This window comes from Panulirus ornatus, chromosome 43 (genome assembly GCF_036320965.1).
Source record: "Panulirus ornatus isolate Po-2019 chromosome 43, ASM3632096v1, whole genome shotgun sequence".
NCBI lineage: Eukaryota > Metazoa > Arthropoda > Malacostraca > Decapoda > Palinuridae > Panulirus > Panulirus ornatus.
This window is the reverse complement of record NC_092266.1, coordinates 22,919,371-22,938,256: the sequence shown is the minus strand read 5'-3', so window position 1 is coordinate 22,938,256 and position 18,886 is coordinate 22,919,371. Positions and strand designations below refer to the sequence as shown.

At 38.8% G+C, this 18,886-nt stretch overlaps 1 protein-coding gene across 6 annotated transcripts in view; it reads left to right on the top strand.

Annotated features, from left to right (window-relative positions):
• Positions 1-18,886, top strand: part of LOC139762406 (choline transporter-like protein 1) — a 65,023-nt gene that overhangs the window by 21,559 nt on the left and 24,578 nt on the right. For 5 of the 6 annotated variants that reach the window (XM_071687258.1, XM_071687261.1, XM_071687262.1 and 2 more), the window contains 7 exons: positions 8,195-8,311; positions 9,920-10,062; positions 12,721-12,813; positions 14,644-14,850; positions 16,849-17,065; positions 17,207-17,326; positions 17,988-18,110. In XM_071687258.1, coding sequence (XP_071543359.1) covers positions 8,195-8,311; positions 9,920-10,062; positions 12,721-12,813; positions 14,644-14,850; positions 16,849-17,065; positions 17,207-17,326; positions 17,988-18,110 — 1,020 coding nt within the window. Of the gene's footprint in view, positions 1-184; positions 373-8,194; positions 8,312-9,919; positions 10,063-12,720; positions 12,814-14,643; positions 14,851-16,848; positions 17,066-17,206; positions 17,327-17,987; positions 18,111-18,886 lie in introns of those variants that run through there. The other variant, XM_071687263.1, reaches the window with a different exon arrangement.

Here is an 18,886-nt window from a genome sequence, read left to right as displayed (position 1 = left end):
AATTTACAACAGTGGGACTGCGCAGCAAAGTACTTAATATACCCAAGGTGAAGCACTCTGCCTGACTCGTCAAGGATCACAGCTGATCGGTAGTCACCGCAGGAGTCATACCAACGCCTGCTGGTAAACAGCAACTTAACCGCTGTTTGGTAAATCTTTTCTCGTCCTCACTGGTTGCGATGCAGATGTATATCCGCGTCGCAGCGCGATGGATTCAGTAGAGTGAGGTCCGCCACAGGTCTAACAGTCTTGCAGCAGCCAGTAGCCTTAGTCAGTGGCCGGCATGTGTTACTAGATGACCGGGAGACAGCACACAAGCTGGCTGCCACCTTATCCCACCCAGCCTCCATTGGCTTCATGGCTGTGGACACGGTACGTAGATATGGGAACGACCTTTGGATATGATGGCATGACCGGACCGTCATACCCAAGGGGTCGTATCGTCGCACCCCTAGATGGTGATGGTGTGTGATGACACGTTTTACGAGTTATTGTCGAGGAATGGTGATAAATGTAGCTCGTTGAATCTTGCATTTTCCCACGAAAGTGTGAATAGGCAATGGTGTTCTGAGTGTTAAAAAAAAATGGTTTTTACCATGAGCTGGCCGTAATGTTCAGTACCAGAGAGGGCAAGACTTTTTTTCTAGTGAGCTTGACTTTTTTTCCAATAATGCTTGGTTATACCACATCAGGCATACGTCTACACAGAAAAAAAACAAATCATGTTTTATAAACATATACTCAGTAGTACTCTTAATTCAGTTGCAGCTTCATCTTTTTTTCTCTGTCCTAACAGCTTTTGAGGAAGTGAGACAAAGTGAGTTGCCTTCACCTATTGAGGTGTATTTGCTGCCCAGGTTGACGTTTACCTACCGCAATTATTTAGAACTATTGCCTTTCTTGTCCTGCTTTGCTCCGACTTACATATCGGACTATATGTTTTTTTTTTTTTTGCGTATTGAATGTTTGTTTTTTTACGCTGTTGGAGCGAAAGAGAAACGATTGCAGAGGGCCATGATGTGAGTAGTGCTATGTTGACTTTACTAGTGTGTTAGGATCATCAAAATGGCTGCGTAATCGTTCTAGGTTTGTCATTAGTTTCTGATTTTTTTTTTTTTTAGGGGGACTTCATATTACGAGATACAATGACAACATAATCAAGGAGAAAGAAATTGTTTTGACAGTCAAGTCTGATATGATGACAGAGCCACTCTGCACACGTCAACAAGACAGTTCCGTCGTCTGCGGCAGGTTTTTCGATGTCGAGGTTCAGACTTGTGTTGAGTCATCCCTAGGCACATCTTCCCATTATTTGGCAACAGACCGTTCTGATGTAACGTCCCTCGGTGACGAAAGACATTTATTATCGGTTCACGTTAATAAACCAGCCGGCCTTGGTTGCCCATGGAAGCAACTCTTCCAGCGAGAGGTTAAAGGTGCACTTTTCCCTTTAATGTATCTTGACTCCCACACGGCAGCACCAGTGATGGTTGCTGCGTGTTTCCGTTATTCAAATAGTTTTTTTTCCGCTGTTCTATTGTCGTCCATTGTTTCTCACTTTACTTGCCTTTTTTCACATTTCTCATCAGCAGCATGCATTGTATATACATAATATGAAGCAACTGGTATTTCTTCATTTTATGTTGTCCAAGGAAGTAGTTTCTGCTTTTTTTCCCATACCAAAATGTCATATTCTTGTGTCATTTTATACACTTGGTAAGGAACTGAAACGTTTCTGGAGGATTTTGCTTTTACCCTGTTTGTGTGGCAGTAGGAAATTATGTGCATGCCAAGATTATGTTGTGAGATACGCGAGAATTTTCATGAATTTTCAGCTGCTTCGTGCCCCTCATCATTACAAACCTCAGTGGTAAAGCGACAAAGTTGCTAAACATCTTCAGGAAAGCGTCTCAGCACCAGTTTCCTTAGAGTTGATAGTTCAACCATACTGTAAGGTTATGTAGACCGCAACTGGACTGTGGTTGGCAGATATATTTTCTTCGGCCGCTAATGGCATCGTGAAAATGGTTGACGCTGTCCATAATCATGGTGTTAGAATATTATGCCCAGAAACATTCAGATCCCGTAAACTTGACGAGCTCCTAATGATTGTAAGACGTGGAGAACGTGACTTGACAGTGCCTACTTTATGCTTAAAAAGAACACTATATATCGACCTCTGCCTAAGTGTTTATGCGTTTGAGAGGACAAAGGTATGTGATCAGGAACCAAACTTCTCTAAACCTGTTAGCGTATATATATATATATATATATATATATATATATATATATATATATATATATATATATATATATATATATATATATATGTATTCTTTTTTTTCTTTCGTACTATTCGCCATTTCCCGCATTAGCGAGGTAGCGCTATGAACAGAGGACTGGGCCTTAGAGGGAATATCCTCACCTGGCCCCCTTCTCTGTTCCTTCTTTTGGAAAATTAAATATATATATATATATATATATATATATATATATATATATATATATATATATATATATATATATATATATATATATATTAATGGTGGTTTGGACAAATTCTCATGAAGTAGGTTTTGCTTGGTTCCCACTCAGGAAGGTTCGTGAGATCATGCTTTGCTGAGATTATATGAAAACATCTTAAAGTTACATTGCTTTCATGATAACAATAAGTTTTCTTTGGCATACTGCTTATTCATGCAGAGATGTTTTCTCCCTGGCTCAAAATATGGTTATTGTTGTTGCTGAAGAAGAATCTCAATTAGCAAAGGAGTGTTCCATTTACACTTTAATATTCCATATACACTGGGCAGTGGATAGCAAATACCATTGAATATAAGATCTAGGAGAAGAATGTTGAAGTGTTGGTTCAAACGAATGAGGGAAAACAGACTTTTTTTTTACCCCCTAATTTTAAGTTCAGAGTGCTCTACAAAGTACGGCAGCTTGAGTTTGTCAGCTACATGGGTTTTCAAAGAGCTGGCTTCACCACGCAGACTGAATTTTTATATATGGATTGCTGGGAAGAAATGAAAATCTATGGGAGAACATGCTGTTTAGGGAGTAGAGGGTTAAAGAAAGGTGTATGTGTGTCAAGCCAGGGTCAAGTAAATATGTAAGCTAGAGATTATTTAAAAGAACTGATTTGGTACGTGATAGTTATGTGGGTCCAGACACAGTAGTAGGAGTATGCTTAGACGTAAGGATTGTTAACTATAATCGGAGGAAGATTAATGTATTTTACATTCGCTCGCAGGTAAATTGATTCACACAGTAAACTATATGTTTATTTTGAAGATTTGGACACAGGGTAAATGATGTTATCATTTAAGTTAGCGGTGTGATCAAGATTAAGAAATAGACGGTATAATCCATCATTTTCCCAGTGTGAATCACCACCACCTTCCATCCGGCTGCCTTTCCAGCGGTAAACTGGCTACAACCGGCGCGAGCACTGTTAATAGTTGCATTGCAGTTCAGCATAACACTGAATACCGTGGAGGTTGCTGGAGATGGCTTTGGAATTACTTTTTTTCCTATCATGACATCCTGGCAGTCTGATTCCCGGAGAGCATGTAAACATCAAGTGTGCATTAGGCATCGATCAGTTTTAATTGTTCGTTAAATTACGATAATGTACAGTATATAATTTGTGAGTTTATTGTTGTGACGTGTGGTCCAAGTGGATATGCATGTGGAAATAAGCAAGTAAATGCGAGCACGCATTGAATTAGTCTTGGCTAGGCGGATGTGACCGTCTTAGGAAGTAACTTCGTAGTTTGCAGGTTATATGTACTTAGAGATTTACAGCCAAGACATTTAGTTGATGTTTACCTTGAGATAAGAAGATAAGTGACGAGATTAGTTTACACCGTTGGTATGCGCGAAATACAACTGAATACAGTTTATATGTTAATAGGAAATACCTAAATGTTTTATTGATAGAGGCAGGAGGTAGCTTTAAAAATGGGAAACGAATTACCTTATGAACTCTTATTGGCTTTCTGGAAATTTAGGTAAAGTGAAAATAGACTTAGCATTAATGATTTGGTCATTACTATTACAAATACATCATCTCAGATCATATAATTAAGGATAATACGGATAGTGCGAACAAAGGATGTAGGTATATTGGGTCATTTGACTCAATACACCCGACAACGGGCTTTCATTGTTGACAAGAGCTCGTGCCAAGCTTGATCTTGTCTAATCTTTACACACACACACACACACACACACACACACACACACACAGAGAGAGAGAGAGAGAGAGAGAGGTAAATTTGGACTTTGAATTCAGGAAACTGATGTACCAGAAAAGAATATTCTTGACAGATCAAAGTTAAAGGCAGTTGAAAAATCACAAAAGACTGATTGTTAGGAGGGAGTTGCGTTTTGATTATGGGTGTGAGGAAGGATGAGAGAGAGAGAGAGAGAGAGAGAGAGAGAGAGAGAGAGAGAGAGAGAGAGAGAGAGAGAGAGTCGCACAGCACACTAAGGTGGGCGTCCCTGACCTAGATTTACCGATAACGGTTTCTTCTCTTTCCCCAGTGTCGTCCAGGCGGTAAATGCCTCGCTCTTACGTAAGTGGTGGGCGGACTTATCACGCTTATTATTGTGTATTTGCAGTTGTGATTGATCCTTCGATTTCTGTAAACTTGAACATAAAATAATAGCTATCAATCTTATGCTGTGTAATTTTCATTTTCACCCGTTTTCAGCCATGCTCTTCATTGCAGTGTTACTAATTTTCACCAGAGCTGGCTTTAACTGGATGCCTATTTAGTAAGGGTTCCATTACAAGTGAAAACCATCCCTTCTCTGTCGTGTATTAACTAGATGCTATTTAGTGAGGGTTCCACTACGAGTGGAAACCACCCCTTCTCTCGTGTGTTTACATGACTTCTCATGAAAATGCCTGTGTTTGTCGAGTTTTCAAGTGACTCCATGTCTACCAGGGGTAGAAATACTCCAAAGCACATCTCTGAATACGTCCTTGTTTAGCTAACCGTAAGCCATGCTCAAGTAGCTCCGAATGATTAATGCCAAGTTCCTAGATGAAGAACAGAAATTGTTCCAGCACTGTTTGTGGTCATAGTGTTACAGAGGCGCAACAGTGGCGTCCAGAATCAGTAATACACGATGTTGATGAATACTTACGAAATTATTGATTGCTGATGACTCACTGCTTGGAGGAACTGTAGTTCATGGTGATAGGCGACTTAAAAGTCTTTTAAAACCATTTTCTTTTTACTACAGATCTTCTGTCATGTTCAATATGTTGCGTTCTTTAACCTTTTGAAGCGTATACCGCAATAGAGCCACAGAAATCATATTATTGATACTCGCGTATGCGAGAGGCTAAGCGTAACATTTCTTCAGAAGTAGGTGTTGTGGCAGCCAGATGAGATTGTAGGTGATTACAGACGTACGGTTACTGAGGCGGAAGTGTAGTTAATGAAGTGAGAGGGAGCTACAACTGCAGCGAGTGACCATGAAGGTTGCGCAAAAAAAATGTTAAGTAGAGGAAGTGATTCGGGAACAAGTTATCGGGCAGGTAGCGGTGAGGGCGTTTGCTTGTAGCCTTGTTCTTCGCTTGGCTCTTCGTCACCTGTTGAAGGAACCCAGCCGGATATCTTTTTATATAATCTATTACATGCACTTAGGCATGATGACAAGCTCTCCTCAAGTCTCAAACATATGTCCCGTTTCAGAGTGAAGTTGCCCATAGTTACAGAGATTATACACTTAAATCATCTTCATCAGCGTACCCTTCATTAAAACAAGAACATTTTCTTGGGTATTTGATATCCAACAAAGTGAAACTTTAAATAATTTGTATGTGGAAAGGACATTAATCCATTTACTTGGTGCTCTAAGAAGCAAGCAACTCTGTATTATATGGGTTCAGATGGGATTTCGTCGAATAATTACCATTTTCCAGTATTCATCTAACATGCTCATGTATGAAATGATATGGGATAACGAAAGCTATGCATGTGGGTACTGCTGACCTTTGTCAGTGTATCATGTAATGGGTCATGCTACTACGTGGCTACAAACACATGAATTACGTCATTGATTGGTGCTGCATGGCTGACAGGGCTGACAATGTGTTCTAAATAGAAAAGACCCGTAATATTCTATCCGAAGATAGAATAAGGAGGAAATGACATGTACAACAGCATAATACGCCTTTTGTGCGACAGTTTTGATAATAGACCATATCCATCCATCATTTGATTCACAGCTTTTGCGATGGTACTAGTAAGACTACACACGATATACGATATAGTTCTTGGAAGGAACCCAGCCCCGGTGTGAATTCTGATGATGATGATGATGATTAATTGTATAACTAGACCACAGTTTGAGATCCAAGTCTGAAAAAAATATACATACCTTGGAAAGTCGGTTGGGATGACTGTGCGCAGTCATGTTCTTATAATTATAGGAACTGTAATCGAGTTTATGAATATACCCCATCATGAAATGATTACGTTATTTCATTCTCCATAATCAAGTACTTCGATGTATTGTATCACCTCTAATGAAGCCATTCCACATTGTCTAAGTAGCTCTAGAATGTAGGTCATAGGAGGGATCCTATCGCACTCGCCGTCTTATCTTGCTTTTATACCTTTCTAAATGAGTGAGTGGAGTTAGTGCTGTTAAAATTGTATTTATTTTGTTAAGTGCACTATTGACAACCTACGTTGAGTTGTTGACTTTCAAGAATTCTCTCCTCAAGTGCCAACATCAAGGTTTTACTAGGAGTAAAGATAGATTTCAGATAAACCTGATTGGCTTTCTTCAGTATGGTGAAATCCACTCCTCAGTTGCTCGAGAAGATATCTTCCAGTGAAAAGTAAGGTAATAAAGTTTTTTTTCACTCGGTCGTTACTATTATGGCAGAAAACCAAAATGTCTACCCATACAAGACCCATATCCTGATGATATTTCACATTAAGTGCTGAAAATGTGTGCAGATACTTAAGTAAACCTCTTGAAATATTATATTCTTCATAATGTCAGTGGAGAGAGAGAGAGAGAGAGAGAGAGAGAGAGAGAGAGAGAGAGAGAGAGAGAGAGAGAGAGAGAGAGGCAGAGAATGGAAAACAGGGAACGTTATACCTGTACACAGTATAAGTAAATAGAAACTGGGAACAGTCACTGAACTACTGGCCGGTCCCATTGATGAGTGTAGTATGTATAGTTGAGACAGTTAAAAAGCAAGTAGATGATTCAAAGTAAGGTATAAATAACCCAAGTGAGAGCCGGTATGGGTTTACGAAAAGGTTATTAGTATTAAACCTCTTGGATTTCTTCAAAAAAGTGAGTTTTATCCGAGGGACCTTACGAGTGTAAAGCTCCTTCCCCATACATTGTAAATAGGCAATGAGATCACACACACACACACACACACACATCTCCGTGGTGTATCGGTTAGCGTTATTGACCGTCACGCAGTGCATGGGTCGAGTGATATCAAACCTGCACAGGTTCGAAAGCAGGTTGCGATTGCTGGTTCACAGTTCCCCCAGCTTTTCATCCTTTCCTAAGGGGCTTCTCTATAACATGGGCACCTGCAATAACCTAGGGTGTGTCTGTGTGTACATACATGCATACATATGAATAAAGGCATGGTACATACTGGTTTATACAAGGTTAATAGAGTAAAACGAGTGTAAAACTTTTTCTCCGTTACACACACACATTCGTGAATTCTGTAAACTATTCTTTTTTTATTTATTACACCTATTGAAGCACAAAGACTTAATAGAGATGGTCCGGAGGGAGACCACTAGATGACAAGTACCAGAATTAAGAGAAATGAGTTAAGAGAGAGGTTAGAGGGAAGAGTAAGGAGTGAACCGATCACAACCTGAAATTAAGCAAGAAACTGTAGAAGAAATATGAAGAGGTGCTTTTATAGTATGAGTAATGGATGAGTGGGATAAACTGTGTTGTGGACGAGTGAATGTGAACAACATACATTCTCCTAAAAAGTAGTGTTATTGTAGAGAAAGGTCGAGAGTTCACTCACAGTACCATACAAATAGTTAATGACATGGAATTATGACAGTGCAATTTTATTCTAATGCAAAATGGAAGAGTTATTAGTGTTTTTTTTTGACGATGTAGCATAATAATCTCTTTCTCTTGCCGTATGAATTAGTTTCTTTCCTTACAGGTGAATGGGAGGGAGTTGGCTCCACCTGGAGATGACACCTTTTGCGGTCCGCTCCACAAACGCGTTTGCCGGGATGTCATCTTCCTCATCATCTTTATCGCTTTTGTCATAGGAGCTGTAAGTCTACCGCATTATTGTACGCTTGTTAATCATACTGAAAATTGTTTCCTCTGCTTCATACATGATCATGTATTGCTGTGATTACATGTTTAATGTTAATTTTTTACGTTTTGTCTTTTTTCCCTCTGGCTTGCATGATGGTATGTATATATATGATTCACTTTTCAACTTGCAGTGAATCTGACCTCATGGTTGCAGGCTTGTGATTTCATCTTATGTTCGAATATGAAATTCAGACTGATTCACAGCAGTTCCTCATGTCTCTTTACTGTTTCTCCATTCAATATTCTTTATCGTATTACTTTATGCAGTGCTCTGTTGATGTTACTTCATATGTGACACAGTTTTGTTACATATCTTCATTTTGTTGTGTACATAATCATGTGTCATTATTACTTCATGCTATGTGCATTATTGTTCTTGTATGATTTTTTATTAGTAGCATTATACGTGGTTTTGTATCACTGTTCTTCATTATGATGTGGTTTGCTCGACTCATAATCTCTTGCTGCTTCACTTCAGACAAGATCATGTGTCGCTACTTCTTCACATGTGGTCTTGTATGGCAAGCATTTCATACTTAATCCAATGTTGGATACTTCAGACAGGGATTATTATTGCTGTGATACCATATGTGATCATCTATTTTTTTTTTTTTTCTTGGTGAACTACATGCCACATCGATGATTTTATTTGTTCGTTACATATGATTATATATATATATCTGTAACTTCATTTTTCTTTCAAAGTAACCAAATTGGCACTAATTGAAGCTATTTTTATGGAAAAGGTAAAATTATTTTCAAATAAGAAAGACAATACAAAGGGAATAGATTGTAGCTCCTCATGTGTTAGTAAACCTAACTGAAAGTGGAAAGGTTACAGAAAAAGATGAAAGAAGGGAGAGAATTCAGTAGCTTCACTGTGCAAGGAAAGATCTAGGTACCATACCATTATTGGTTAATCCTTGTGTCCACTTACAAATTTGGGAAAAAGCAGTCATGGTCCTAGGGACTGTGACACATGCAGACAGGTCTTTAAAGCATTTGGCCAGAATAATTCCTGTGAGAACAGAGATGGAGATGGAACGAAAGCTTCACACATAAAAAAAGGTAGTTGAAGAGTGATGACATCCAGAAGTTAATGAGGTGAAAGGCTTTTGATTCCACTTGGTTTAAAAGGGAGTTGGAGGGAAAACCAACCCATATGTGCAAGCACTGCTCCATACAGGAATGAATGAGACTCCTTTTAAATGGGAATAGCTGTTCAGAAAAAAATTGCAGCACGTATGAAAACCCCAGCTTTTGTAAAGTAGATGTAATCATTTGTTATTACTTCATACTTGATACATGGTACTGTTGTTATATTTGATAATTTGTCACTGCTGCTTCATGACACTGTATTGATGTTATTCATCATTTTTTCCTCCTTGTTGGTCTTACTATTGATGTTATTCATCATTTTTTTCCTCCTTATTGGTCTCACTCTACAAGATACTCCTACTGTGCTTCTTACTTGAGTGCATGTACCCAGTATATGATGCACAGAGATATATCCACATTATATTATTATCCTTTTTCTTTAAGGAGTTTTGTTGTTCCTCAGATTTTCTACCTTGGCTATGTGTCCATGGAAGGGGACACTGCCCGTATCATCTATGGCCATGACAGATACGGTAATGTGTGTGGCCAAAAGAACGAAAAGTACTTCAACCTTGATAAATCTGGCCAAGACTTCACTGACAAGCCGTATGTACATGCTCATCCTCAAGTTCTCCATGCCCACAATTGTACATGATGTAGTTTTTCATGAACCCATTTGAACCTAGTCCAGTTCTCAAGGACCACATCTTTCTGCTTTAGTTTCCTAAAGCCATACTGTACTTCACCAAGATCCTCAGTACCACAGCACTACTTTGCCTAAATCACATCTGGACACACACACACACACACACACTTTCCAACTAACTATTCAACAACTCAGTCACTTTCCTCTTTTTAGAAATTCAGCAGTGTTGTCATCCACTGCAGCCACTTTGCCATATTTCAGCTTATGCTTAGCTTTCATCACTTATCTTTTCATTACACCACATCTCTCACTTTGCGTAGTTCTCCAATCCAGTCACCCTACATCTGCCACCCTATCATCAAACATGTTCATTAGTTTTTCAGAGTTCTCACTCCAGCTCTTCTTTGCCTTATCTCTGCCCATTACTGTTCCCTTGTTTGCCCTCTTCACCAGTGTTCTGATTTGTTCTTTTTTTCACATATTAACCTCTTTCCAAAACATGCCCATACACTTCTCTTTTCTCTTTCCCTAGGAACTTAATATCCCCATTCCATCTCTAACATTCCTTTCTCACATACCCACCTCTCACCTGCACACCACACTTCTCACGCATGCATTTCATTCCTCACTGACTCCTCTATCTTCACTTGTTCTCACTTCTTCCCATTCTGCAGTCAGTCTCTCCTATTATTTCATCACATAAGCCTATTCCAAAAGACCACATACACCACAACCCTCCTGAATATTTAGGCCTTGATAATTCTAAGCCTCTTTTACTCCATACTTCCGTATACTATTTGGTCTTTTTCTCCCTCTTGCTTCATTCACTCTTGGTGCAAATATCCTCATAGTCAGTCCTTCTTTGCCAATCCTGTCTGCATGTTCAAGTCCTACCAGCAAATCTCTCACAGCTCTCTCATATCTCTATCAGCTCTCTCATTCATACTCCACTTACTACCAAACATCTCTCTTCTGCCATTCTCAACATACTCAGTTCCCCTTGTGCCATGCCATGTATTGTCCTCACACAATTTATCTCCAGCATTCAGGGCCCAAGAATCACACCCATATAACTATACTGAAACTATTATCCCATTAAACATATCCATCTTTGCTCTCACAATCAGTAACCACACCTGCACGTTCTTCAGTGCTGCCTTATACTCCATTCTTACATATCTGTCTCATCTTACATAGACAGTAACCACTCCCACACATTCGTCAATGGTTCCTTATAACCCACCTTTACCTATGTTTGCTGCAGCTTCCTTAGTTCCATCTGCTAGATGTCCATTCTCTAGGACAAGGACTCAAGCACTACACTTTCTCCAGGTTTTCCCCTTTCAAACATATTCAAACCAGCCTGTCTCAACCCCTCCCCCTTGTTAAACCTCATCACCCTATTTTCATTTACATTGACCCTCAACTTCCTCCTTTCACACACTCTTCTGAACTCAGACACCAGCTTATGAAGTTTCTCTTATAAGTCTTCAACCTTAGCCAAGTCATTTGTGAACAGCAAGCAACTCATTAAGGCACCCCCCATCCCCAGCATACTATAGACTCATCCCATGTCTAAGACTAATAGATTTACCTCTTTCACCACCTTATCCAAAAACAAGTTGAATTGCCATGGTGGCATCACACTCCCCTTACACAGACCTCTTGCACTTGGAACAACTCATGCTCTTCCCCTCCTACTCGCACACAAACTTTATGCTCTTGATAAGAACTCCTCTGCATCTTGCAACTTTCTTCTACATTTACTGAATGCTTCTCTCGTCCCTAACATATACTTCCTCCAGATTCATGTATGTGGTACTCATTTTCTTTTGCCAAGTATTTTTGAAGAGATTTTTCCAAGCAAACACTTGATGCACAAATCCTTTGTTAACCTAGAAGCCACATTGTCTTTCCCCAGTCTGATGTTCTGTGTGAGACACCTCTTTCTCATTCACTTCTTTCACCATATACCTCCCCAGGTTTCCCATATACCTCCTCAGATATACTCAAGACTTAAACTTCTGTAATTTTAGCATTAACTTTTGGTCCCCCTACCTTCATATAATGGCACTGAATAGACATTCTGCCAATTCTCAGGCACCTTCCCTTGGGTTATACAGTCACTGAAAAGCCTGACAAACCAGTTTATAACACTTTGACCCCTCTTCTTAAAAGACTTAGTTGGTAGCCTTAGGATGCTAACAATTAATATAATGATTTTGGCCACATCTGTAAGGGGGAGAACAGCTAGTGCTTGCAACTCAAGTGGTAGCACTGGCATCTAATGTGATAGTGGCAGTAATTATCATGATAGTGGTAGCAGCCGTTATGACAGTTACACAGTTAGGATGACCATGGCAGTGGCTGAAATGGGTATCATTGGCAGTAGCAACAGAGAATAGCAAATGCAGTGGTGTTCACAGCAGATGGGATAGTATTAATTACCAATAATTTGGTGTCAGCACTGAACATTACTGCATAAGTAGCTTACTTTGTGGTGCCCTCAGCATTGTTAAAGGTATTAGCAACCAATATGATATTATTAGCACAAGTTGTAACAATTTTGGCAGTTGAGGTGATAGTGCCACAAGCTCTAGAGACCTCTCTTGTTGCAGGTATCTCAGTGTGGGCCTGGAGTTGGGTGAGTTGTTAGATGGACATTGGCAGGGATTGACTGGGACTTGTGTGGCCAGGTGTCCAGCTAACAAGTAAGAGATTAACTCTGTTTACCTCCATGTTTTAACATTCCTCTCCAACAGCTACCATATGCTTGTGGTATATTCTGTATCTTTGATGTGATACATTGTGAAACACTTGGATGTCTTAAGAATACAATTTTGGTGATGATGTATTGACTACTTCTGGCAAACAGTCCATAACCTACCACAGACGTATTTACGTATTTCATAGTTGATCAGACTAATGGTGCTTTAAGCACTTCATTTGCTATGCTGCACATGGTGCTGTTCTTATGTCTCCAAAGTTTACATTACTAAAAGTGTACTAAGCATTACAATTACAGTTCACTAATACGTTCTTATATTTATGTCTTGTAACTTGGATATGCATAGTTGTTATCCTTCCATGCTTTATATGTTTTATGCTGGCTATTGGCGAGTTTAAAAGCTAATGCATTTGTTCTAGCTGTTCTTGGTGGACTTTACTTCATCTTTCTTAGTATAAAGCTCATTGGCAGCTTTAATGCATCTGAATTGGCACCTAGATAAGTCAGTTGTGACTCAAATCAGTTATGGAAGGAATTTAAAGTAACATGACATTACCCCAAATGGATGATACATGATAAGAGAGACAGAAACTTTAACCAAATGGAGTTTTATTTGAAGAAACAATATATTGGTGTCATTTATGATAGCAGATTTTTATCAAAAAGAAGTAAACATCCTCCTTGGACGTATATCTTACTCAGAAAGAATTGCATGCCTGTAGGTAGTCAGTCCTTTAACTTTGCAAAAATATGGTGCTTATCATGATAACGAAATTTTGAGGTTCAGTCTCTAGTACTGATTATTATTTCATCCTCAAAAAGGGCCACAGCAATGAGATGTGTGTTTGAAGTTTGAAAAACAATCTTTCTTTGTATGCAAATAGGATATTTGATTATATGAATTATCTGAAATTTTTCTAAAAGTAATTGACACAAGAGTTAAGATACACCTTGTCGGGATTATTTTATGTATCAGCTGTGGAGATAGCTAGTGTATTACCAGTGTTTAGTATAATATGAGACTTAAATGTCTGCTTTGCAATTGTAGTAGCTTATGTCATTGATGAAGTTATTTATGGGTCATTTTCCCAAGGGATATTTTCTTTATCCTATCTAAATGCCTTTCCTATCACCACAATACAGATTCAGAAAAAGACAAACAAATGGTCTCACTTATGCATACCTACTTGTTGTATATGATGTACAGATACCAGAGTTCTATCATCCATAGCTAAGCCTGTTCCATGGTTTCCTCTACTTCTTATGGTGCAATTCTTATGAAGTGGATAAGGTAATCCATAGAGTAGTCTTCAAGGATTGTTGTGGATGGAAGACTCTGTTTTCATGATAGCTGAAGATGATATGTGCAAAGAAAGCCACTTGTTCATCTGTTCATGTTATTATTACATGGAAGTAGGAAAGGCAAAAATATGAACAAAAAAGGAATCAATAGTAAGGTAGTTTGAATCCCATTATTCTCACTGCAATCCAAGTCTATTATTACATTGCTATGATTCAGGTCAACTGCAACATCATGTGATCATTATTGCAATAGCAAATATTCCACTCATTCTCAGCTCTGAATTAGAAATAATTGTATACTTTATGCCAAAATTTAGATTCTCTCTTATGTCTTTTCATGATCATAGAATTTTGCATAATAGTTACCTGCCATTTTGATTTAGACCACTGTAAAAATTGTTGACAGGTTAAAGGATTTATATAACTAGATGCCATTATTATTTTCTTTTTCAGAACTTTGTTTTTATAAAATGTCGCAGTTACCATGGCATGATATCTGAGTTTGTTCCAGTTCAACACAGGTGGGTAACAGATGCATCCCCATCCGCACTGACGATGCTGCTAAGAAATTTGATGACATAACAAATGTAACCTTCGGTATCACTGCTGAAAATTTCTTCAAGACAGTTGGGCAAGACCTTGGCACATCTTGGGTTGAAATCATCATCCTGTGCAGCATAGCTTTGGGTTTTGCTGTTATAGTTACAGCCTTGCTCAGGTTATTACTTTTATACAAAATATACAGTACCTGTAGCTTTTGTTTGTCATAGAAGGTGATTATGAGATGGGGATGGAAAGCTGGAAATCATGCACTCTTATCACTATAAAAGTAGGAACAAGAAGGCTCCAAATAAGGATTTTTACTCAAAAGTATTCCTGACCATGACACTTCATGGGCCACCCATGGTGAAGCGCATATGTTCAAATCCTGGTTGTGGCAGTGGGTCCACATATACACACACATACACAGACATATACATATGTACATATTCATATTTGTCTTCATCCATTCCCAGTGCCACCCTGCCCTACTGGAAGCATACTCACCATTTCCTGTGTTAGTGAGGTAGCGTCAAGAATAGAGAACTGAGCCTTAGAGGGAAAATCCTCTCTTAGCTTCCTTCTCCGTTCCTTCTTTTGGAAGAGTAATAACTGGAGAGGAGGATTTCCAGCCCCTCCAACTCCCACCCCTTTTAGACACCTACTACGACAAGCAGGGAATACGAGGGAAGTGTTCTTTCTGTCCATCCCATGACAGCTAGAGACTGAGTGAGAATGAATGTAGCCTTTTTTGTCTGTTTTCCTGGCACTACCTCATATCAGGATGGATTTCTATTTTCGTACTTGCTTACTGTCACCCACTTTAGTGAAGAAAGACCTCATTTGATCACATCCATTCTCTAACTGTCATGTAATGCACCAAAATCCACATTCAGGCACACGCACACCTTTCAGTGATTTCCTCTGGTTGCTTAATGTGCCCTAGTTCAGTCCATTTACAGCACATTGCTTTCTCTATAGCACATCACTCCGGTTCACTCAATCCCATGCATGCCTTTCACCCTCCTGTATATTCAGGCCCCTGAGTGCTCAGAATCTTTTTTTTCCATCCTTCCATCTTCTCTAGCAAGTTAGTCAGTTGTGGTATGCTGGTGACACAGCATTGGTGGCAGGTTTGAGTGAGACTATGTAGAAGGTGGTGTCTGAGTTTGAGAATTTGTTTGTAAAGGGAGGAAGTTGGGAGTAAATGTGAATAAGAATAACAGTATTAGGTTTAGTAGGAAAGAGGGACAGCTTAGTTGGGGCACAAGTTTTAATGGAGAAAATTTGGAGGAAGTAAAGTTTATAGATACCTGGGATTGGACATGGAAGCAGAAGCCAGTGAGTCATGGGATGGGCGAGGAGACTAGAAACAATGAGGAATGCGTGGAAAAAGAGGTCATTATCTGTGAGAGCAAAAATGGATATATTTGAAGGTACAGTAGTTCCATTGATGTTATATGAATGTGATGCATGGGATATTTAGATGAGAATATGTGGAAGAGGATGGATGTGTTGGAAATGAAGTGTTTGAAGACAATTTGTGGTGTGAGTTGGTTCAGATGGGTAAGTAATAAAAGGGGTAAGAGATAGGTGTGGTATAAGAAGAGTGTGGCTGAGAGAGCTGCTTAGGGTGTGCTGATATGGTTTGGAGATCTAGAGAGAATGAGTCAGTTGAGGTTGACAAAGGATATATATGTCAGAAGTGGAGGGAACAAGGAGCAAAGGAGACAAAATTGTAAATGAAAGGATGGAGTGAAAAAGATTTTGAGTTTTCTGGGCCAAAACTGCAGGAGGGTGAAAGGAGTGCATATGATAGAGCAAACTGGAATGATGTAGTATACAGGGGGTGATGTGCTCTCAATGGACTGAAGTAACTGGGGAATCTATGGAAAGGTCTTTGGGGCTATGGTTTCAGTGCATTACATATGCCAGCTAGAGAGTGGATATGAGGAAATGAGGACTTTCTTTGTTCCTGTGCTGCCTTGCTGATGTGGGAAATTGCCAATAAGTGTGAAAAAATGCATATTAAAAGATTACAGTTTCTTCAGTGCACAAGTGTCATATGCAGAGACTTTTTTGACATTTATCAATCTCTAATGAATGGAAGAACAGTGAAAATAACAGAAGGAAACATTATTATAAACTAATTTGTTTGGGGATGCTCATCACACAGGTTCCTGGCTAGCATCGTGGTATGGTTGACAGTCATCATTATTGTGGTTGGTTCTGTTGGTGGCACCATCTACCTGTGGGTTATATGGCACCTCAAGAATAAGGAACTTATGGCCTTAAAAGCCAGCAACACGGCATCTAAACCCCTTGAAATTGATATGAAGGAGACATCGGTGCGAACCTATCTGATCATGGCAATCATAGCTACCATTATCACGGTAAGTAATGGCATAGCTAAGCCAGGTGTCATCACTTATTGATGGAAAACCAGAATGTTTAATTTTTGAGAGCTTAGACAAACTGAAATATTATGTCCCTGATTTTACAGTTACTACTGTTATGCTTATTTAACCTGGCAGGTGTTGGCATTGATCTTACTGATAGCTATGAGGAATCGCATTCGACTGGTGATTGCCCTTTTTAATGAGGCAGGGAAGGCAGTGGCTGCCATGCCCCTCATTCTCCTGCAGCCATTGTGGGTAAGATTTCTTGCTACCATTTTATAAATTGTTACTTTGCTTTGGAGCAAAGGAGCTTCCATTTGATGTATACTTTTATAAACCCAAAATATTTTAGATACTTATTATTATGTGCAGTGTAGAGAATGTGGATAACAAGACAGATTAATGAAAAAAATGGTGTGATTAGAGAAGACATATCATCAGACTGACAACAAAAGATATCAATATGTATCTGTTAGTAGATAAATATTTCTTTCAAAACATCTTTTTTATTCCTGAGATGGGATAAGAATAAGTTAAAGGATTAAGAAAAAAATTGATTAAAAGTGAGGAGTATGTATGTGAGGAAGTACCGGGAGAGATATAAGTACAGTTTTCCATATTAGAAGAAAGAGTGAGTAGAGCAAATGTGTCAGGACGGCTATCATGAGGTATACAGACTGCTGGAAAAGTGAGATAAGAAATATTAAGGAGGCAGAAGATTGTACCACAAGTGCTGGTGGCATATATGGGTGATACCTCTCCATCGCTGAATGAATATGCCTTAAGTATTCATTCATCTAGTGCACTTTTACCTTTGATTTACCATATGGTTATAAGTCTCTACAATTGTTTTTCTTCGTTTTTTTCTACCATTGCTTTTTCACATAACATATTGAAGGTGTTTATATCTCTGCAGACATTTGTATGGATAACAGTGGTGTGTATGGTTTGGTTACTTGGGTGGCTGCTGATTGAATCCAGTGGCATCCCACAGAAGAAAGATGATATGGTCATCTTCGTCAGGAATGCCTTCATATTGGTGAGTTTGTATTCTATCGTATGTACTGAAGTGGCCTTTTAAGTATTTCCAGTAACATCATTATAATCATGCTTTAGCTTAATCCCCTACTTTGCTTTGAAACTCCCATGTAGTGCAGAGGAAATGGCAACAAAATCCTGTTTTCTACAACTTTTTTAAGCAGCTAGAAACTATGATGTATGGAATATTTTTTGCAATTTTTGTTTGTGAGACCTACTATCTAAATAGATAATCATATATCTGGTGTGCACAAAAGGATCACTTTTTTTTACCCATGTATTTTATAGCAAAATGCTTCTTTTCTTATACAAAATATTCATTTCATAGAACGGACTATTATGTAAAGTGCCCAAAAGGATATCCTTCTACTCCTAGAATGAGATGGTCCTTGAAAAATTTATCTTGTTGCATGCCATGCAAGCCAGTGTTTTGAAAACCTATGCTGAATCTTTTGTCATACTTTTTAAACAGTAACACACTACCTCTTTTGTCATGTGGTTTATACATACCTCTTCAATCCCTAGATCGGTTTTTTCTCTTTCTTTCCCATCAACGTTTTTAGGTAGTTCTCTTCCAGTTCCTAGTTTCATGCCTCACCAGCCTCACTTATAAAAATTTTGTGAGGTATTAGCTATGTGTTTCACCTGCAGTTCCTTGCAGTCACTATCATCACTTTTCTAATTCTTCATTCTCTTAATCCACATTGTTGTCAATCATTTGCTGAGACTTTTACTAGTTCCTTTATGATTATATATGCATTCTGATTTTGCATAGTT